Source organism: Ctenocephalides felis, unplaced genomic scaffold (genome assembly GCF_003426905.1).
Source record: "Ctenocephalides felis isolate EL2017-DRISC unplaced genomic scaffold, ASM342690v1 CF-g0.4_SCAFFOLD_03571, whole genome shotgun sequence".
NCBI lineage: Eukaryota > Metazoa > Arthropoda > Insecta > Siphonaptera > Pulicidae > Ctenocephalides > Ctenocephalides felis.
In genome coordinates this window covers 57395761-57417783 of record NW_020539725.1, presented here as the reverse complement: position 1 = coordinate 57417783, position 22023 = coordinate 57395761, and the positions used below count along the sequence as shown (strand labels likewise).

The following is a 22023-nucleotide window of genomic DNA, read 5'->3' as shown; positions in this document are numbered from 1 at the left end:
AACATGAACAACATTGGCATATAAATCTAAAGTATTTCTCAGCTTCATGTTGAGCGTTTGTAGCTCACCGGTGTGAGAGTAGTCAGGTGTCGCCAATACACCCTAAACAAAAATTAAATTATGAAAGTAAATAATTCACAAAAATTATATTTAGAGATTAATCAAACTTAAATCCCAAGTTGAAATTAAAGCAAAATAAAAAAACAGCAAATTGAATAATATGAAATATATTCAATATTATAAATATTCAAATATTATTCATCTCAATAATACCTTTAGACATATTTTATTTTTTGCTATTGATGCAGCAACTTCTTCAAGTGGGACACTTAATACTGGATTGACTTCGGAAAAAAAGTGAACATCAAAATCAACAGGAACATTTGCAGCCTAAAATAATAAATAAATTACTTTATAATTTTATATTGCTTAGTTTATCTATTTCTGAAAGTCACCGAGTACATACTTTGAAAACTTCTTGAACTGAATAAATCAACTCAGGTCCTACACCATCTCCAGGAATTAATGTACATCTTATTCTAGATTTACTATCTAAAGGCTTCAAGACTTCTTCGAGCTATTGCAAAATTTAAATGGTTCGAATATAATGTAAGCAACATGAAATATTTAAATATAATCTCAAAACATACCCTTGCTGGAGTTGTGTAAAGGCATCTTGAATTTAGCTAAAAAAAAATTGTGCAAGATTTTGAATGAGAATATTTATTTTTTGAGGTTTATGTTAAAGAAAACTCTAAATATACTTACTTGGGAGCATAACCTGCTCACACTCCGCATCAACATTATAATATTGGTTTAAAATAGTGTTTTTGTTATATAACTAAAAATATTGCTAAATTTTAATTCGTCTAAAGTCAAAGTGGCAAAAATTTTCGCTTGACTTTAAATTAGACTTGAAGTTAACAAATGTGCAGTCAGGCTGATCTACGTGAAGTAGTTGTCTATGTTACAGCTAAAGGTGCAGTCACACTTCATGTTGCAAATTGAATGGCGCGAAAATCATCTGCATTTAAAGTTCAACAGAAGTAATTTGTAGGAAATGATTTTTGAAAACATTTATTTATTTAGCTACGTGAACCGAAATCTCCATATCATTTTTTAAAATACATAATTATTTAATAAATTCTTTTATAAACTAATTTGAAACGTATTATAACTAGATGTTAGTGGCATTCGCTGGAACTTGAATATGTAAAATAAATAAATATTAAATAAAATGTTATAAAAGTTTGTATTATCTGATACATATAATTATAATTATTTAAACATTCTAATATTTTTAACAAAATCCTGAAATTTTAATCAAAAATGCAAAATATCTTATAACTTTTAAATTGTAGTTTTTAAAATTATATTATACACAAACTAAATTTCAACACAAATATACCAAAAATAATTAAATATCTATATTTTTCATAATGATTTACAATTCTGTTTGTCTTTAATAAATACATCTATTTTGTCTATACACCGATTCATTTTAAAATGAATTGCCTTTTATCAAAATATTTAAATATATCAAATTAAATATGTTACATAATAAATAAAAATGCATTAACAAAAATATTACTATTTTAAAATATATATAAAAGCAGCATTATTATAAAATTGTCTGTCTTCGCGGTTACAACACAGACTTGTATGTGTTCAATAAATTCTCACAATTGCTTTATCTTGAAGGTTCACTATCTGAAATAAAATGAAATAAAACTAAGTTATATTGCATTTATCATATTTATTAACAGCTCAACATCCATATGAAAAAATGAATTAAATCTTGTGTATAGAATTCTTTGAGTATAATAAATACTCCTGTGAAAATGATTTTATATAACATTGCCAGTTAACTAATTAAACTTACCACTATAATTAATTCAGGTTTAAAAAAAGTATTGAAAGTTGAAGAACTAAATGATTCTATTTTAAATTAAATATTAAAATAAAAGGCTTTAAGTAATGTAATGGTCAAATATATACAAAAGATCAATAAATATAGTTAACAATTTCTATCAATTCAACATCACATTAATATACAAGTCCTTATATAAAATCTTCATCAAAACATTTTTATCATTGGACCGAAGGCTGCAATATTGTTAGCTGTTACAGTTACAATTTCAGGTGTAAAGATCAGGTTTTAGTTATTTGTCCTGGTCTTACCAAATTTTACAGATTACTGCAAATACATGAGGCCTTGTGCCTGCGCATGAGCCATCAGTGCCTGCGCAGCTTGCTGTGTTTCTAACATCAGTCGAGTTTCATAGAGCCATTCACTGGATACAGTTCGGGCAGCACCCTTCAGTAAGTTCATGTAACGCAGGTTTGAGTGAAATCGTACGGTCATCAGATTGCCTATAGGTGAAAAATATTAGTCAGCCAATACCTAGGGTAAAAAAAATATTTTATATAAATTATAAGAAAAGTTCTTTAAATAAAATAATTGTTAAATGGTGAGATCCTAAAAATCCTAATTTGAGAGTATTAGTTAGATACTTAGAAGCAAATTATTCATGTGTTGTAAACTAACCTGGCTCTAGCAAGAATTTCATACGTGTCCATTTGACTAAAATCAGTACGTTGATCTAATAATTCACTGGCAGGCATAGGGTTGTGTGTAGACATGAGAACTGCACTTTGCAAATATGAAAGCAAATAGACAGGGAGACGTGCACCTCCTTCTGGCACTAAGGCAAGTCTGCGAGCTACGCGTTCAACCTATTACAGAAAAATAGGTGAGGGTTATAAATTATATATGTATTGTTTAGTGTGAGTGATGTATATATGATGATGTCAACCTTCAAAAATCTCTCACGCAAAGCATCCTCAGAATATACTCCACGGCGTTTTGCTTCTTTAGGAATTCCATTTACAACTGATTCTATTAGTTCATCTGATCCAGCTGCAAAAAAATACAGAAATTCATAAATAAAATTATTATAGGATATATTCTTTCTTAATTATGAATAAAATTAAATGTTCATTAGAGAAATATTCTATTTTTAGTTTTACAAAAATTCATAATTTTGTATTCAATAATTTCCAAAAGCAAGAAAAATGACTAGATATATATTTTTTTTGATCAGGGTTTAATCTTACCAGTAACCTGCTCGATCGCATTGATCTCTGGGGTTAATGGCCTAAGTTGCTTATCCCATGGCACACACGGAGTGTTCGCTTTTATGGCTGCTAAAAGTGCTTGACAAGCACCCCATAAGGCTTGTGCCTGCTGTGCACTTGAATCTGCTTTTGCTCGAGCTGTAAAATACAATATTCATAAAATATGTAAATATAATTGATATAATTCTTTATGGCACTTCAAAAAATTGTAAGCCGAGTAATTTACCTTTAAGTGCACTATCAACACCACGTAGCCGTCCAACCATAGCAGCAAGCTGAAGTTTGTATTCTTCTTTCTCTGCTGCTAGCCTTTCATCTAATAACCTTTGAGCTTTGCGTTCCATTTCTTTTTCTTTAAGTAATACTGCATCTCGAATGTGATCAGCATGTGCCTCTGCCTGCAGTTTCATTTGGCGCCTCAAATCGCGTTCGCCGTCCGCACGCAGACAAAGCGCCTGAAATTATATTATACCAGATATAATAATTATAATAACAAATAATTTATAGTAATATTGTCTGGTAAATAAAAATCTTAATTTTAATGTTCACCTTCTTCTGGTATTCCAAATCCTTGCACCGTCGTTCTTCTTCTAATTTCTTTTCAATTACTACCTCTTTGAGTTCTTCTGGATTACATGCTAGAAGGTTATGAGTATAAAAATAAATAATGCACATATGTATTAGTTTGATTTGAAAAAGAGGTGTACAAACAACTTACTCCTAGCTAATGCTAAGGCCTGGTTCATACGGCTATCCATGATGGTTTGCATTTTTGCTAATTCCTTCTGATAGAAAATCACATGAGACATCACATGCAGTAAAAATAGATCTAAGTCTGTTGAACCCTCTAAAAATACAATTTACCAATATAATACATATAAAATCAATTTAAATTAAAATAAAAATAAAAATTATACTTTATGAATTTGCATACCCAACTTAAATCTGCGCTCACAGATGTTTGTACCAGGAAACAGTGTTTCAATTTCTTCTAAGAAGTAACTTCTGGCTTGTTCAATCTATGCAAAAAAAAAATAAAGACAAACTTTTAGTATAAACTTTATTATTATAGTAATGATATTAAAAATTAAATTCGTTATTTTTAAGAGAGAGCAAAAAATCTAATTAAAAAATAAAGTAGCAAAAATTTAAAAAATAAATCAAAAATATAATCAGTGCAAAATATGTTTATTTAAATCTTTAATGTAATATACAATTTTTTTTATAAGAATTATAAAAAGGAAACTATATACAGAACATATTCATAATTTCGAATTCGGCGTTGAATATATTACGAAGTCCTTTTCAATTACCTGCGGTTTTAATTACATGTGGTTTTATTAAAATTATGAAGACTATATTTTCTAGAATCTTACTTGTACATAATATTATAAATGTATAAATAATCACTTTGTATGCAAACAGAAAGAATCCCTTGAAAATTATTGCAAGGACAAAAATCTTGTGCATCAAAGTCTTTAAGAAAACTAATTGTAAGCAGAATTTATAGCAATTGATCATTAAGGATTCGTCTTCAGGTAAGTTAGTTAAGTTCTAAAGAAGCAAATGAAATACATAGGTTCTGATATTGTAGCTGACATACCTTTTTCCAATATCTCTCTGTAAGATCGCATTTTTCTTTTTCTTCAAGGTATGCTTGTTTAGCTTGCTTTATATCGAATAATACCCGGTCCAAATTTCTATGTGCTTGATCAATAGCAGCCTTAGGTGCGTCGATGTCCGACTCCAAAGCGCCACGCATTTTATCTGCAAGAGATAAAAAAATCATTAAAGACAACATTTTACATCGATGGATCACAATTTATAAACTGCAAATATGTAACTAAAATGGAGAAAAATTAATTTGAAATGCGAGTTTCAGCAAGTATTGAACCACAATGAACTTTGAAAGATTATCTTCTAAAAAATAAGCACAATAATTGGTCTGTAATAATTTTTGTCATGGATTTATGACTGCTAATAAATTTTACTTCACAATGATCGAAGACATGCATTTAATAAACAATTAAAAAGACATGCTTACTCAAATTTTCAATGGCCTCATTTGCAGCTGCTTCCGCGGCCTGAAATAAAATAAAATATGAACATTATGTTAACATTTTATAAAATGTTAATATTAAATATAAGACAAGTAACTCACTTCTATGCATTTAGCTTTTTGTTCACTTCTTTGACGCAGAACACCCCATGTTTGTGGATTATGCATCTCAATAGAACTCTCGATAATCTAAATAAGAAACAAATGAGAATAAATATACACTGGTATGTATGAAAAAGTTATAGCCACTGCTAAAAACAACTTTAATTGTTAAAGTAAAAAAAGAAATTTAGCAGTTAAACTATATTTAGCTAGTTGACCAATTTCATCAAACATTCATAAAGAATATTTTTTACATTTTGAAACAATTATTCCTATGACCATAAATATTTATTTTTATGCTACTTACGACGTCTACTTGATCCATATAATCCTTCAGAGTGCAAGTAGCTTTTGCATAAGCTGGCACAGCCACTTCGGAAGCATTTTTGATTGCATCTTCCAGTTGAGCAATGGTCTTTTTAGTTGGTCCATCAGTCCTGCCACTTGGTGCTTTGCCGTCTGTATGTTGTATTATATTGTCAACTGAAAATATTATGTATTTGTTCACATACCTAATATTGAAATGGATTGCTCCCTTTCAAGAAATATATATTTATAAAATTATATTAAATTAATAATTAAATAATAAATAGGTATTAGGTATTTTAAAAGGGCAAAACCTTAAGTATACTATGTCAAGTTAATTCTATCATAAATAAAATTATTTCCAGTTAGTAGAATTTACAAAATAACAACATGTTAATAGTTCCATCAAGTATTTCAATTTTTAACTCTCAATTAAATTTTAGCTATTGTCTTTTCAATGCAATACACATTTTTAAGTTTTAGTACACAAATTGATAAGAAATATTTTTAATTTTAGATAAAATGATTAAGCACTAAAAACACATGCACTTTCTAATATAAAACAACCTAATTACCTTTCTTCTCTAGAAATGCATGAAAATATTTAAAATTTGAGTTTTTTTTAAAAAAGATTAAAGATAATTTATATACTAGAAATATATCAACTTACATCAAGAAAAAATAATTTTACAAGATATTGTAAACAATAATTATCATTAATGATACTTATAGGTATACAAAGATAAAAACATGTTTTTATGCAAATGAAGTTTTATGCACTGACAACTGATAAAATAATACTTGATTTAAGAATATTTTAGTTTATATACCTAAATGAACGTTGTCCCCTTCAATATTTCTAATTTCAGTAAATTTTTCAGGAGGGGTGGGTTTCTCCAGCAAAGGCTTGAAAGCTGGACGAGGTGCTATTTATGACAAAATTTATTTAAAAACACACAAAATTCAAGTGCAAATTTGTTATTAACACTTTATCGACCGCTGGTTTATTAATCAGCTTATTTATTGCAAAAACTAGCATATGAAACGACTACTAGACCAGATTTATTGTTAGTGAAAAGATGATTCAACCACAAGCAATCGATAAAGTTTTAGATAGAAAAATTACTTTTAGTATTGTTAGAATGTTAATCAAATTTCTACATGAAATAATATCACATGAAAATGCATACTATACAACAATACATATCTATATGCCTTTGAAAGAAAAATATTTTAAATTTCAAGTAAGTTTTTAATGAAGCTTAAACGATATACGAAATTTATATAACATATAAAAATATAATAGTATAAAACGGAAGTTTATTTGTAGATATTAATATTCTGCATAAAAAGTTAATTTGGTTGAAAATGAATATTTTTATTTAGATATAAATTGAAAATTGTAAATTTTGTATTTCAATATAAATGTGTAAAAAATTTGCAAGTTTCTACATTTAAAAATAAATAAATAATTAAATATTTAATATTAACTAAAATAATTGAATAATATAGAATTCTAACCTCTGTACTCATCTGCATTAGGATCAACAATATCACATCGATCTTTCTCCAACCGTTTTTCTTCATCAGATTTTTTTGAAGAAAATAATTCCAGCATAAAATCTTTAGAACTACCTAAGGCATTGAGTACACTGTCCTGATATGTATAATCCTCTTGGTACATGAACCGGATTATACTGTCTGTAACTGGCACATTTCTTGCAAGCCATTCTCGGAATTCAGGATCCCTCCTGAAAATAAAAAAATATGCAAATAGAAAGAAGTTATAATAATGAGATTTTTAAATTTATGCTTACTTGGCATAAACAAGTGTCAATCCTCCAACCAAGGTAATTGCACCAAAAGTGACCAGTAAACCGCCTGCTGGATTTGGTTTTTTTGGTTTCGGTGGGTAAGCTGTATGTGTGAATTTATATTGCTGATATTGTTGTTGATTGCATAGATATAGTCGCACAAGTACTGCACGATTTACCTAAAACAAATAATAATAAATTTATTGATTTTTCAGATTTCTTGTTATAACAAACAATAATTAAATATTAAATATTATAGAAGATTGTGTAAAATAAATGTACAAACATGATACTGAAAAATTAATGTCATGTGCAGACTATGACATCATTTTTATAAATATATTACAATGCTATATTGAAACGAATTTGCTATATGAATAAAGAGAATACTATTAAATTATGTTATTAATATATTTTAATAAAAAAAAATTAAAAATAATAAAAAAAAGCATGTAAAGCAACACTTTAAGACTAACTATAATTTTTTTATAATTAATTAACTTGATGCTTTTGACTTTAGAACTTTAAACAAGTCAATCAAATTCAGTAAGTGAATTTTTAAAATTTTGTGAACGATTTTGACAAGTGGAAATATTTAAAGATATGACATAACAAGTCTGACATTTCTCAAATGTTGAAAATGCATTTTAGAAATTATGCAACTGTAATTTGGGCATAATTTAACTCACCCGAGCTAATCCATTTTTTTGTGCCAGATATCTGATCATGATGGAAACACGCACCGGGCGAGTATTTATTTTTTGGCAGCTTCGTTTAAATTTGCTGCTTTTTCGAACTCACCACACAAAAAAGATAACCTAAATGACAATCGAACGGACGATTGTCAAGATTAACCGAAAGATGGCGGAAGAGAGGCGCGCATGCGCTCTGGGTCGGGCATTTTACGAAAGATTACTATTTTACAATATTTTGCGAATGACAACTTTTAAAAATTTAGATAAATTGCGAAAACAAACGAATGGTTTAACTGAGTTTTTTTTGTTTTTCGATTTTTGAATTCAGTATCTTTGAATTTATGTCATAGCATTATGTTTTTTCATCGCGCGGAAATTTTCGATTCACATTTATTTTATTATCCAAGTTTAAATATAACTGTTTATTGATATTATTTAATACCGTATAAACACAAGTACTGTATTTAATAACATTAGGTATAGAAGCATATTTATAATACAAAATATCAGAGTTCAAAAGCCTTTTGCTCTATTATGACAGTTATTTCCGGTTCCGTTAGCGCGGAATATGAACTAGCATTTTAAAATGTATTTAGCAGTTTTCAATAACAAATTTAAACGTGAAAATAATATTGATCATAGTTTCTGATATATTACTATTTATTGAAGCGATTTGCTAAAAAGGTACTGAAGCACTGACGCAACTGAGAAAATAATTTTAAAACTGATATAACTTATACCTTACAAATACCTTCAAAATGGCATTTATATTATTTAAATGTAATCATTTTACCAGTTTTGCCTTTAAATTATAGTTTAGAATATTTAAAATATTTTAAAAAGCGAGACATCTCTCAACGTAAATCTAAACTGTAATTATTTATTTAACCTCAAGATGGCAGGAATTAGGACTTGCCGTCATGTATTAAATTTACAAAAAAATTAATGAATATTAGTTTGAATATTTTAAATATTCAAATATATTTAATTAATAAAAATTGTCCTAATTTTCAACATAACGGAAATAAATAAATGACTTATCTTTAACACGTTATATAAATTTCGCTATGTTTAAATTAGTGTCAAAGGTGAGTTAATTTCTTTAAATAAACATTTTTGAAACATTTATTTTATTTTTAGAAATTATTTAAATTAATTAATATTAGGATATAGTTTAGAAAATATCATGCGATTTAAATAGTCAAAAAATATATGAAATTATTGCAAGTGTATTTGTAGGTTATATTATATTACATATACATTTTTCTACTTATATATAAATTAGAACAAAATCGAAATAGTATTCTTATTTATAGTGTTAACAGTATTTTAAATTGCTTTTTTATTATACAATGTTCTGGTTAAAATTTTATATATTAGATAATTATTAAGTAAATTTATATACTGATTTATTTTGATTCCTAAAAAAGTTAGCATTTATGATACTCATAAATGTACTACGGCTCCACTTATACAATGTAATTTTTCTTGTATGTTATCAAATTTTATCTTTTCAGCCGCAAGCTATTTATACAAACAGGCATCAATATGTGAGATGCAACGAACCATTTTGTTTGCAAAGAATTTTAACATTTCACAACAATGTCAAGCTTTCAGTGTTTTTCAAAATAGTCAAATAAAGAATTATACAAAACCTTTTGAACCCCAGAAGCCTCTTATAACGAATTTAAATCCCATACTTAATACGCAAGTAATTTTTGGAACTCAACAAACTCGTGATTTAACCAAATTTTCTTTGAGAAGAGGAAAGAGGAAAAGTGTGAAAGCTGTAACCAGAAGATTTTTCAGACTGAATTGGGGCGGTTGGATAAGAACAAGAATAGGTAGACATAAACGTCTATGGAAAAAGTCACCAGCACTTAGAAAGCGATTGAAGGAACATGTTTTTGTTACTGGAACTCAAAGTTGGTTATTAGATTCTATGGTTACGAAGTATTGGAGAAAGCCAAAATATTATGTGGATGATCCTTATGAGCCATATCATAAAAGAGAAGTTTATTGCAAAACTAGGATGAAGCCATTTAGACCTTGAAATTTATATTAATACTGTTAGTGTTAAATTTTGTGGATGAAACAACCAATAAATATTTAGATACCATCTGATAGTTATTTTTAATTATATCTTAAATTCTTTGATTTGTTGAATTCATAGATAGCAGTTTATTTCTCTACAACTGACGAACAAAATGAACTAGTGATAAATTTAACCTTATTATTTTATAACATCACTTTTAAATACCAGTAAAATATAAACTTACTTAAGCAAAAGCACCAAAATGTTGAAAGAATCTTATAAGATTTAATTTTCAATATGAATCTTATTGGTATGTTATTCAGAGTTAATTCTTCATTGGTATAAAACCTAATTTTGAATAAAAAAAGAATTCATCTGCATTTACAATATATTATACAAAATTAACAATCAAAATATTATAAAAATATGTCCATCATATACAAGAACTTATATTTCATTGCTCTCCAATACCTTTTCAATGTTTTTGTTTCATGGGCAAACAATGTGATTGGTCATTTTTCCAAGTCCTTCGATTTCTGATTCAATCACATCTCCTGGTTTTAACCATTGCGGTGGTGTGCGAGCCATACCAACACCTCCTGGTGTTCCAGTCAGAATAATATCACCAGGGAATAATGTGAAACATCTAAAATTGGAATAGTAAACAAACATTTTAACACTATTATATCTAATAAGATTCTTACTGTGATAGTCTAGAAATGCACTCATCGATCTTAAAGATAAGATCTTTTGTATTGCCATCTTGCTTCAATTCTCCGTTCACCCAACATTTTAGTTTCAAATTATTGGGATCCTTCACTGCACTTTTATGTATTATTGATGGTCCAAGTGGGCAGAATGTATCCATAGATTTTCCTAATAAAAATTGTCTGCCATTAAATCTTTTTTGCCAATCTCGTGCACTGATATCCTGTGAGACACAGTAACCAAATACATGGTCAAAAGCTTCTTCTTTCCTGATACATTTTGCAGTTTTTCCAATCACCACACACAATTCAACTTCCCAATCCAATTCCTATATGAGAGAGATAATAGATTTATTATATTGATTGAAATCAATTTGTGCCATTTGGTGCTAAATAATACCTTGGTTATTGGAGGATATTCAATATTATCTTCATAACCAACAATTGTGCTTGAGAATTTACTGAAGAACATTGGATTGTCTGGGGGTTCAATTCCTTGCTCATCACAATGGCTTTTGTAATTTAAGCCAATACAAATCACTTTATCTGGCTTTGTAATTGGAGGAAGAAGTGTCACATCCTTTTCGCAAACTCCTGGTTCTTTCAGTCTACTAATATAGAAAATACATTATAGTTCTAAAATGTCTTACTCTAAAATTAGAGTAATAAAAAAGTTCTTTATTTTGGTTTGATTCAGGTATCTACAAAATTTGTAGCTGAAAGTGTTATAGCAATTGGATTAATCTCCATCGTATTAAAAGTATGATTATATCCTGACACTAAATCTATTTAGTATCATCTCTACCAATGGTAGTAGCAACTATAAAATGTTGTTAATATTCTTGGAGATGTTAAGGAATGGTTTTTTGAGGAGCAACTTATTATTAACTATAAGTACCAATTTAAATAGTCTAAATTCTCCAATTCTCCTGAGCCCAATAAACTGAGCATGGAAGCTGGTTTGCCTCTCAAAAGTAACTCAACAATTGTTCCATCATTCTTTTTTAACCCAGTTCGTACTTGGCAGTTGTCATTTTTTTGAAATTGAACAAAATTCATTGTTTTTGCAGTAGTCGTAGACAAATTCCTTACATTAAATTTGGACTGAACTTCACAATAACCTCGAAAAGAAGGTTGTTTCAAAAAATTGAACTTTGACACCAACAGCCTTTGATAACAAATATTCATGGTCGACTTTTAACTAGATTTTATGATACTAAAATGCTATTATAATAATAAGTTGATATATTATATATTCATATGCAAATAATATTCTTAAATGTTAAACATGAAATAGAAAACAACATGATAAATGACGTTTAAGTCTAGTTATGTAAACAATATGAAATTAGAATTACAATCCGATATCCTTTAGATTATATGTATATAATATTTGTAATAACTTATTTGGATTTATTTATTTTAAGAAATAGAATATATTTTTATTACAGAGATTATTACAGAAAAATTACTACAAAAAATAACAAGAAATAAATTTTACGCCTGAAGTGTTCGCAATGTGCAACAGGCTTGTAACCACAAATATTTTAAAAATATATATCATGGGGGGCAAAAAACAACTAAAAATTGATATTTATATAGCAATTATCTATAAAATTGCATTATTGTACTATTGTAATTATAGAGTATTAAAATTCTAGTTTTTAATTTGATATACCCATTTTCTTAAACTTTGATGATTTTTTAAAATCAAACTACTTGTCCGTAATATTTCAGTAAGTTCTATAAGACCATTTTTCCAAATTTGGTCTCATTCGATTAAGAACGGCTTGAAACGTCGGGAAAACATAAAATTAGATAATTGGATTTTTTTATGAAAACAAACTTCTTCTTCCGGAAGTTAATAAAGAAAATGGAGAGCCAAAGAGCAAACGTCTTAAAAAATAAAAATTTATAAATTATTTTTGTATTATTATTTTTATATTTAATATTTATTATAACATATATGTATCATAACTTAATAAATAATGTACATAGATAAAAACAGCTATATTTTTACATAATATGTTATAACTAGGTGTATCAAGCTGAAATCTAATAAAAACAAAATAAATCACAGGATTCTATTAAAACTTAAAAATATCTGAATTATGACTAACTCTTATAAATTTTACATGCATTTTTCATAGAAAAGCATGTAAGCAACAGATTGTAAAACTTCATTTAATGAAACTTCTCTCACTGCTGCATCTGATGTAAAATACCATTTATGCATGTTACGCATGGATCCTCTTCTGTAAGTTATAAAATGTCCTGTCTCAGTATCACCCACATGCACCACAACAGAAACAAGCCGATAAGCAGGAGTGTGCAAATCTCCTGAATCGCGAGGTAAAGACATACTTCCAGAGTTGCAGTTTTGAGTTGCAAAGCCGGACTGTAAATATGTAAATTGCGACATGTTCAAGTTTTCTGGAAATGATACATATTCCATTCTCTTGTATGTATTGCCTCCCTCTCTCCACATTGTTCTTGGAATGTGTATGCATAGAATTTGTGGTAGTTTTCCAAAATATATAGTTTTGATGCAACTGGTAAGTTTAGCTCTCACCTGGGAATCCTCTGAAGATGAAGAAGTTGAAATGGAATCTGCATCTTGCTCAATGCTAGACACATTTATGGGCTCACGCTTATTACATTTTTCACACAAAAAGTCTTTCACAATCTCAGGTGACACAAAACGATATAAAAGCTGAAGCAAAGAACATCCAGCTAAGTCAGATAATAAATGCAGGGAAATGCTATCAAATTTATCATAGCGAATTGGAGTCTTAAATCCGCATTCTTTACATTTGAACTGTGTTGCCAGTGTACCATGGAATGGAATACTATAATTAGGTTCTTTTGGTACTTCATCAAATAATGCCATCCGAACACAGCTTCCAACACGTTCTAAAGAACGGCAAGATATTGAAGACCTTTTACTTAGTGAAGATCTCTCAGATATATAACGTGGGCGACTTTTTCTTGTTGATGAAGCGGATGCAGCTACTTCATACAAATTGATTTGAGAATCAAAATCAATTTCTCCATCTGGAGAATGGGGAGAATTTGGTGTATGAACTTCAGATCTTGTATAATTTGATAGAGGCGGATATGGTGGACTTTGGGGTGCTGTGTCCGGGGTTTCTGGCCACGGGCCAACATCACGATCAGCATAAGATACCATCATTGCACTTGATGGTCTTGTAGGTAAAAGACTGTAATCACTTAATCCCAAAGCATCAGATAAACATCCAATTTTACGTACCGGTTTATTAATTTCTTCTTCCAAACTGCTCAAGATGACATGCAGCAACTCATGAGCATCTTGCTCGTCTGGTGGTATTACCCATCCAAGAGCAAATAATGACTGCAAGATATCGCCTGGCGTATAAGGGTCTGATCTTATTGTAACATGAGTACCGTTGACGACTTCTATGACGGTATTCAAAGTTGTTATCAGACTTTTCGAATCTCTTCCACTGAATTTTTGTAACCATAGTTTGAATTGTGTGCATGCTGCTAAGGCTTGTAAGACTGCATTTAAAAAGCAGGTTCGACCTAAGTTATGAAGACCGCCAACTTGTCCTCTTCTTTTACGTAATCTCGTACCTCCGGAGGGTCCCCAAAGGACATAAGCACCAACTACAACAGCTGCAGTCACGCCAGCTGCCATTAAAAATCTTTCGCCCTCCATTGCTTATTAACTAATAATTAACGAAAGAGATCTTCTACATTATGCTATTTAAACGTTGTTTAATAATTTAGTTTCATTCAATTTATTTGCTCTTATATCATCTGTCAAAGCGATCGATAACAATTATAGGTTAAATGTCAAAAACAATTCATGTTGGTACAACTGTAAGCAGTTTCTGTTTAAATTCAAAAATGAATGTTATGAAATAAAAAGCGTGCGCGTAAGGTTCACATGCGATTGAAGTAAAACTTTTTTGCTATTGTACGAGATGGCAATCATTTCAATTTTGAATGCACACATTTATTAATGTCGACCATTATACATATTTATATAATAATAAATTATAAATTATATATTTATAATAGCATTAAAAATATTTATAATATTTGAGCGATTAGGACTTGGACCTTCATTAGATAAATTTAGATCGTTGTACACGTGCTTAGTGGATGAATTTAAACACAAGCAAATAATTTCACAACAATTTATTTATTCTTCCTTTATACATTTCATTTGTTTTATTTATTTGCAATATTTTGTATTATTTTGAAACTAAATAACGAAACTTGTATTTTTATTTATATTCGCACTTGGCGAAAAAATCATAATAGAAAATTACATTATAACTTCGTGTGTTTTGCTTCTAATTTATCACAAAAATTCTTGTGATAATAAATATTTGTTTCGATTAACGCGAGCTGTCAAAAGTGTCATTATTCTGTGTTAAACAATCTACAAGAATTTCAAATTATTTCTTTAATGAAATAAATCTTGAATTTTAAAAAAGTTCTTTTTCTTTCTCATCGAGGTAAATCAGTAAAGCGTACCAATAATTGAAAAAGACTTACCAAACTTTCTACTAAAATGATCCAAGTAAACAAATTGGATCATTAAAAGTTAATTTGTTAAAATGAGTAAAAGTAAAAGTAAAGGAAATTCATAATGGCATATACAAATTTCATAAAATACCTAAAATTTTTGTAAGAAAATTATATCGCCGATTTGCCCAATGAGCAGAGAAAGACTTAAATATTAAAACTGTCCACAATTCACATAAATATCAGTATGTTAATCAAACAGATTTAAACACTATATATGTCATTACAGCATTTTATTATTATTCACTTATTTTATTAATTGGTCAATTCTCAAATGTTTCATCAGGTTTTTTGTAACTTTATTTTCATTTCAATTTGTTTTAATCAATTTTGAATTGATAGCCATTTGCAATAATTTCGAATAGATTATATCTAATAAAAAATAATAAAATCAATACTACATTTGTAATAGTACTATACCTACATTTTGTGGGTTAAATGATTAAATTTTATGAAAAACTTTAGTTGCAAGGACAGAAAATGTGAAATTATTTTACATTTTTCAAATAAAAATCGATGTTCTTCTCATTTCCTAATTTTAATTTAAAGAATCGATGTTCAAGTGAATATTTACAAATAGTTATGTAGTAAATTAAAAATCATATTTTTTACATATCATAAAAGGGCTTTACAGCTCAACTTGCAAAATATGTTCTTTCCATAAAATTTGCATCAAGAAAATATAAATTTAAAGAAAAGTCTCCGAGACAATAGGCCGAAAAATAAAAATATATATTGAGAAATATTTAAACTTTGTAACGTATGGAATTCTATAATGTTTTTAATTTTACAATAATAAATAAAATAACTATATTTCTTGTAATTCAAGATAAAATGAATAATTTTGTGCAATTTATCACATAATTGTAAGACTTTGCTTTAAATTTATGTTTACGAGAAGTCATCTCTATTAAATGAAAAAAATATTGTAAAGTACACATTTACTTAAAAATTAAAACCAATAATAAATTGCTTTTGAAAAATAAATTTTTCTAATCATTCTTTTACCGTGAATGATATGCGATTCATTCTATTAAAAAAATTAAACAAAAACTATCTCTTTATGGGTATATCAGTAAATGTTAATAATTAATTATGGAAACGCTTTTATAAATATTTAGAGATACATATCGGCATATTAATGTCTACTATGATTCATAAAAAGCTTTATTAAAAAACAACAAAGTAAATTTTAAAATTTAAAACTGCTCGAACTTATAATTTTTTGTTGTTTATTAATAAGCTTTTTATGATATTTCATATAATAGCATATATTCTACACATATAGATATAAATCCTAAAAATATGCAGTCATTTTTATATGAAGAATTTGAGATTGTTATTTAGTATCCTATGAATTAAAATTTTAAATTTTATTGAAATCATACCTATTTAAATTAGATAAGAAATAAAGCAAAATGCAGTTTTTCGTGTAAAGATTTTAGTGCAAATGCAATTTATACTGCATTTAGCATTAATTTTATACTTATATATTTAGCTTTATCTTGATATAATAATCATATATTCAGGTTATTAAATTTTTGGGTATTTATTGAATATTTTGGAGATAATTGGAGAGTACTTTAGGTAGAAAATATACATGAATAATAATTTAAATAATGTTTAAAATAGGTAATTTTATTTGTATTTAATTTAACAATTTGTTGTTAAAGTTGCTAGTCATAACGGTAAGTAAAACCCTTGTTTTAATTTTTTCTAATTTGTTTTTTTATATAATATATTCATTTATTTTGAAAACTTTTATTTGTTTATGTACTAACTAGGCGCACCTTATAAAAGAAAAATTATAAGATATTTATTATTTATTTTATATTAGCTTTTAATTTACACTAATAATATTATATTTTTCAATATCAGAACAAAACAATTTCATTTTTTTTTTAACAATTTGAAGAATTAATTATAAGTATAATTTTTAAAGCACTCTCCAAATATTTAATCAATCCAGGCTGTTTAATTTATAATTTCTAATATTTATTTATTTGCTATAAACATCAATAATATATTTGGAATATAATTTTTTCAATGGTGTTAAATTAATGGATATATCTAGACAAGTATTAAATATAATGAATTTGTGAAAAAAATAATATTCGCAGTGTTTATAATGTTTAAGTTACATATTTTTTATTAGCATTCAAGATATAGTTTTAATAAAAAATTGATTAAATATGAATTTAAATTAACATGAGAAATAAACAACTAAGTTTATTGTTGCACTGTGATTATGATTTTGGTTTATTAGGCTAATAATTTTGGGTTTAATATTTATTTTTAAAATAATAAATTTGTTAAGTATTTAATTTTTTTATATCAAAGATGAAAGGTGATGAATGAGAATAAACACCAATATTAATAATAACATCAATTATATATAGTTTGCAAGCTTTCTCTATCATGCAGGTAGATTTAAAAGTTTTAGTACACGAGATTAAATAAATGAATTCAAAATCAAAATGTTAAAAAAAAAATTATTTTTAAATATTGCCTAATGTTGTAAAAAATAATCATATCTGATAAAAAACACTGCAATGCTATTTGCATAAGAGAAATAAAAATAACATTAAAATTAGGAATTATGAAAAATTTAAAACACATGAGACATCACGAAGAATTTATGCAGTTATTGATTGATAAATGCGTTTCATTTACTTGTTTTGTTTAAAATTTTGTAAATTTATTCCAAGTAAATGCCCAGGTGTAAGTTTGCCTTAATTGGCTTTTGTTACGTAATATATTTTTTGTCTTATATCCAACATGGATATGAAAGTTTCACAGTAATCAAGTAGTTATACTTTTGAACAAACTGAAAATATAATTTGAAAAATAAATGGATTTACATGAAATATATAAGCCATCACATGATAGCTTACATAAAAGTAAAAAAAAACTCAAAAATATTTGTTCCTTACTAAAACACAATATATATTTTGAAATGTCTACATCGGTATTGTTTATTAATTTTAATAACAATATCCTTCCTTATTGTACGATAAAAGTTTTGTCATATGTATATATGTAAGTTTTTATATATTTTTATCATTTTCAAATGAAAATTTATAAACTTATATTTACTTATACAATAATATGCATTCATTTCACATTCGCTCATACATTTTCGCCATCCATAAATTCAATCACTCCATTTAATGGATACATACCAATGTTATAAAAAAGAAACAGAATATGAACAGCTCACAAAAGCTGCTTTTAGTACAAACTATAATTAAATATAGTAAAGATGAACGAGGGATTGTAAACAAAACATAAAAATAAAATCCTTCGTTTTTTCTGCATTAAACTAAAACTTATATAATCTAAAACACAAGTGATTATTTTATTATGCAAAACATTTGAATGCAACAACGAAAACCATTTGCGCATATTATCATAATGCGCAAATGGAGACGATTTGCTAAAAAAAATATTCATAACATTGCAAAAAGCTACAAAAACGTACTACGATCAATGGTGTGATAGCTTCGAATTAAAATGTTGATACTAATGAGTACCCCAATTTCATTTGGAAATTAATAAATGTGTGTTAATTGACAGAATCTTTACTTCTTCTTCTAAAAGCAAATGAATAAGTTATACGTTATGTTACTTATAAAATAATTATTATTTTAAATACAACAATAATGTTTGCATTATTATCTTAACGATGGGAAAATGTAGTAAAAGTCAACAGATCTAGTTGACCGTATCACTTCTAGTTATTAACCATATGGTTAATAAAAGTATTATAAATTCATCAAAATTTAATATTAAAAATGATCAAACAATACTGATCTTATTATGATCATACCTAATTATACATGTGATAATATAAAATTTCAAATCAATACACTAGCGAATACTATTATTAGTTTATCATAGACTAATGCATTGATTAAAATTCAGGGTCCATCCTTAAATTAATTAAAAACTGTACTTCATCTGTCACACCTCTCAAAAATCTAGTATCGTTTTTGTACTTAAATTTAAGTAAAGTGCAAACAATAATAGATTATAGACTGGCTTACAATAAACATGCAAGCTAGTTTACATATTTTAAATATTTTTTATGTGAATGTTATAATAATGAGACCGTGTTGCATGATTATTTTCTGAATTCTAACCATTCTCCGATGTAGAACGTCACTGTGATAACTTCTGTTAGCGGTTACCTGAGAGGGATCATAAAAATCAGATTAGGAGAGAACGTCTCTGAAAGTTTGATTTATTTCTAATTGTGTTGTTTAATACTAACGTCAAATTAACTACGATAAAATAAATGCATTAGAATCTACTATTAATTACTGACAAAAGCATGCACAACATAAATATCTAGTGAGAGGAATTTAGTCATTCATTTCTTTTCTCATGATTTGTACATACTTGTTTTTTATAAAATTTAGAACCAAAATTTTTTTAATGATTCTAATTTCAACACACAATAAGATTATATCATCATAATCTATAATTTAAAAGTGAGGGTATCGAAAATCAAAGCAAAGGAAGAAAAAAATAAATAGATAAAGAAAAATAATATAAATAATGAAATAATATTAATAATACAAATAAAAATGTAATAATAAATAAAGTGAAAATTCGCTATTTTGTACAGCTATGGCCAAAAATTAATATTTTACACTCAAGAGTTGAAATAAATTGCACAAACAAAATGGTTGTTGATAAAAATGAAAGAAAAAAAAGATTTTTCAAATAATAAATTTCTTAAGTCCATTGTGTAAAATATTGCTCCTGATATGTCCAATGCAGAAAGCTAAATAGGACTTCTGATTTACATCTAAAAAAACGTTTTCCCATCCCGAACACAAAACTGCATTTAACTTACAGCAAATATAAATAAAACCATCAAATTCTTTAAAATTTTATTAAAACAAAACATTTGAAGAAGACGGACACGATAGTTGGAAGAACCAAAAACAAAACAAAAACAAACAATTCGCCAAAATTAATACAATCAATCAATTAAAAGCGTATCACTGCGCTAAAAATTTCGTCAGTGCCGAAGAAGTTTACTTTGCAATTGGAAATACAAATGCAACTGTTTGTTCTATTTTCGATTATCATTTTTGCGTACTTTTCAAATAACCAACACTTTGATGGCCCGTCACCTTGTTGGATTTTCCCATTCGGCCTGTGACTGTGAGCGATTTCGATTTATCAATTTCACCTGTTTAAAGGAAAATTAATTAACTGGAAGGGAAGGGAAAGTATAGGTAATCGGTAGAAAGGACTTAAGGACGCATACGCAAGTCGATCAAAATAGTATAAACTCAAAATAGTAATAGTATAGTAGTAAATAAAAAAGAAATCTTTAAAATCATAAGCTGCATTTATCAGAAAAATAAATATACTTAAAATATTAAGTATTATTCAAATACTATGTTTTGTTCAGAATTAGAACAAACTTATTAAATTTACTTTTAAATAAAAGTGTAGTGTAACAAATTAAAACTACATTTATGATTGTAGTATATGTTTGTTGTATTCTAAATACACATGCACTTTTGAATTGTCCTCATTTATACAAACACAAAAGCTACTTGTAAAGATTTCAAGCAAACTAACTAAACTAGAAGCTAAGCAACATAAATTAAAGCTTATTTCAAATCGCATTAAGCATACAGGTAACCCTCCTCGCATAACACGGTTTAAGAATTGAGACTATCCCCCTCATAACACTACTTTTAAAGCATAGGTTTGGTATAACACGGTTTGAGAATTGAACAAAAACCTAATTAAATAAGAAATTTTGTAAAATCTATGAAAATCAAACTTTATCTAATCTAAAATTAGTAAAATAGCTCAATAAATGTAATGAAACCAGTACAAAGATAAGTAATTTGATATTTATTATTAGAGTGTGTACGTTCTATAGAAAAAAATTCTAGTATATATAATTAATATTTCTTAATTACCAATTCTTTGAATAAAATAAGCATAAAAGTTCATTGTAAGTACTAACTTTGCATGTGTTAAATATATAAATATCAATTTGGTAAAAGCAAGTGATCGCATTTTTTTTTTTTTTTTTTGCAAAAAATGATGCACGGATCTGGAAGTAGTACAGAAAACTGCTCAGAGGATAAAATAATTTTGCAAAAAAAAGATCGCGTTGTGTAGCATTTACTGGGTAGTTATGACAAAAAAAAAATTAGAGTTCATGTGATGTACTTTAAAAAAAAAATCAATATTATATAACAATATTATAAAATCATATGTAGTTGTAGATTTTCTTGAATTCTTATAACATAACCCCTTTTTTGTACTAATTTTTTGTCCCGCATAACACGCTAGTTTTTTTGGAACGTAACTACCATGTTATACGAGGGTTACCTGTATTTGGTTTTAAAGAAAAGCGTTTTTACGATTGATAAACCAACTTGTAAAAATAAATACAAAGTGCATTGTTGCAAGATATATTTGCATGTACAGTATATAGCAAGAATTTGAGATAAAAAATTGTTCAAAGATTGTGTTCGGTTTTCGAAGAGTTTTGGGCGCCCAGTATCATTTTTAAAATGAGGGTAATTTTCAGGTCATATTCTTTAAAAAC

General features: G+C 27.3%; 5 protein-coding genes across 5 annotated transcripts in view; 1 reads left to right on the top strand and 4 right to left on the bottom strand.

Moving 5' to 3' along the window:
- The window catches only part of LOC113386941 (isocitrate dehydrogenase [NAD] subunit beta, mitochondrial), a gene marked incomplete in the record, with an annotated part of 54114 nt that extends 53251 nt beyond the window's left edge, over positions 1–863 (bottom strand). The window contains 1 exon segment of the mRNA XM_026624702.1: positions 769–863. Within this exon segment, the coding sequence (XP_026480487.1) occupies positions 769–804 (36 nt within the window).
- A 1510-nt stretch (positions 864–2373) lies between these two features.
- LOC113386364 (MICOS complex subunit Mic60-like) lies at positions 2374–8264 on the bottom strand. Its single transcript, XM_026624148.1, has 16 exons — positions 8109–8264; positions 7423–7598; positions 7127–7356; positions 6436–6531; positions 5607–5782; positions 5300–5386; positions 5183–5222; positions 4742–4905; positions 4073–4157; positions 3857–3985; positions 3688–3776; positions 3365–3593; positions 3118–3276; positions 2817–2920; positions 2549–2736; positions 2374–2404 (listed from the first exon to the last, which is right to left on the bottom strand). The coding sequence occupies exons 1-16, from the start codon at positions 8145–8147 to the stop codon at positions 2374–2376; spliced, it is 2022 nt and encodes a 673-aa protein (XP_026479933.1). The 5' UTR covers positions 8148–8264.
- A 1371-nt stretch (positions 8265–9635) lies between these two features.
- On the top strand, positions 9636–10233 carry LOC113385326 (39S ribosomal protein L35, mitochondrial). Its single transcript, XM_026623167.1, has one exon. It carries the CDS (start codon positions 9670–9672, stop codon positions 10165–10167), a length of 498 nt encoding a protein of 165 aa, XP_026478952.1. The 5' UTR covers positions 9636–9669; the 3' UTR covers positions 10168–10233.
- Positions 10234–10627: 394 nt separating this feature from the next.
- Positions 10628–12071, bottom strand: LOC113385193 (fumarylacetoacetate hydrolase domain-containing protein 2-like). Its single transcript, XM_026623013.1, has 4 exons — positions 11755–12071; positions 11257–11467; positions 10854–11185; positions 10628–10795 (listed from the first exon to the last, which is right to left on the bottom strand). Exons 1-4 carry the CDS (start codon positions 12042–12044, stop codon positions 10639–10641), a joined length of 990 nt encoding a protein of 329 aa, XP_026478798.1. The 5' UTR covers positions 12045–12071; the 3' UTR covers positions 10628–10638.
- An 828-nt stretch (positions 12072–12899) lies between these two features.
- LOC113385148 (ubiquitin carboxyl-terminal hydrolase 30 homolog) lies at positions 12900–14642 on the bottom strand. Its single transcript, XM_026622963.1, has one exon. The coding sequence runs from the start codon at positions 14554–14556 to the stop codon at positions 12988–12990; it is 1569 nt and encodes a 522-aa protein (XP_026478748.1). The 5' UTR covers positions 14557–14642; the 3' UTR covers positions 12900–12987.
- Positions 14643–22023: the final 7381 nt, after the last annotated feature.

Bases quoted from the DNA above. Each gene is read 5' to 3' on its own strand.
- LOC113386364 (XM_026624148.1), bottom strand. From the start codon at position 8,147: ATGATCAGATATCTGGCACAAAAAAATGGATTAGCTCGG. The intron at 3,986-4,072 runs GTATGCAAATTC...TTGTATTTTTAG, and splicing joins TGAGCGCAGATTTAAGTTGG to AGGGTTCAACAGACTTAGAT. The intron at 2,405-2,548 runs GTTAGTTTACAA...TTTTTACCCTAG, and splicing joins GAAATTCTTGCTAGAGCCAG to GTATTGGCTGACTAATATTT.
- LOC113385193 (XM_026623013.1), bottom strand. From the start codon at position 12,044: ATGAATATTTGTTATCAAAGGCTGTTGGTGTCAAAGTTCAATTTTTTG. The intron at 11,468-11,754 runs GTACTTATAGTT...TTTCTATATTAG, and splicing joins AATTTAGACTATTTAAATTG to TAGACTGAAAGAACCAGGAG. The intron at 11,186-11,256 runs GTATTATTTAGC...TCTCTCATATAG, and splicing joins AATATCCTCCAATAACCAAG to GAATTGGATTGGGAAGTTGA.
- LOC113385148 (XM_026622963.1), bottom strand. From the start codon at position 14,556: ATGGAGGGCGAAAGATTTTTAATGGCAGCTGGCGTGACTGCAGCTGTT.
- LOC113385326 (XM_026623167.1), top strand. From the start codon at position 9,670: ATGCAACGAACCATTTTGTTTGCAAAGAATTTTAACATTTCACAACAA.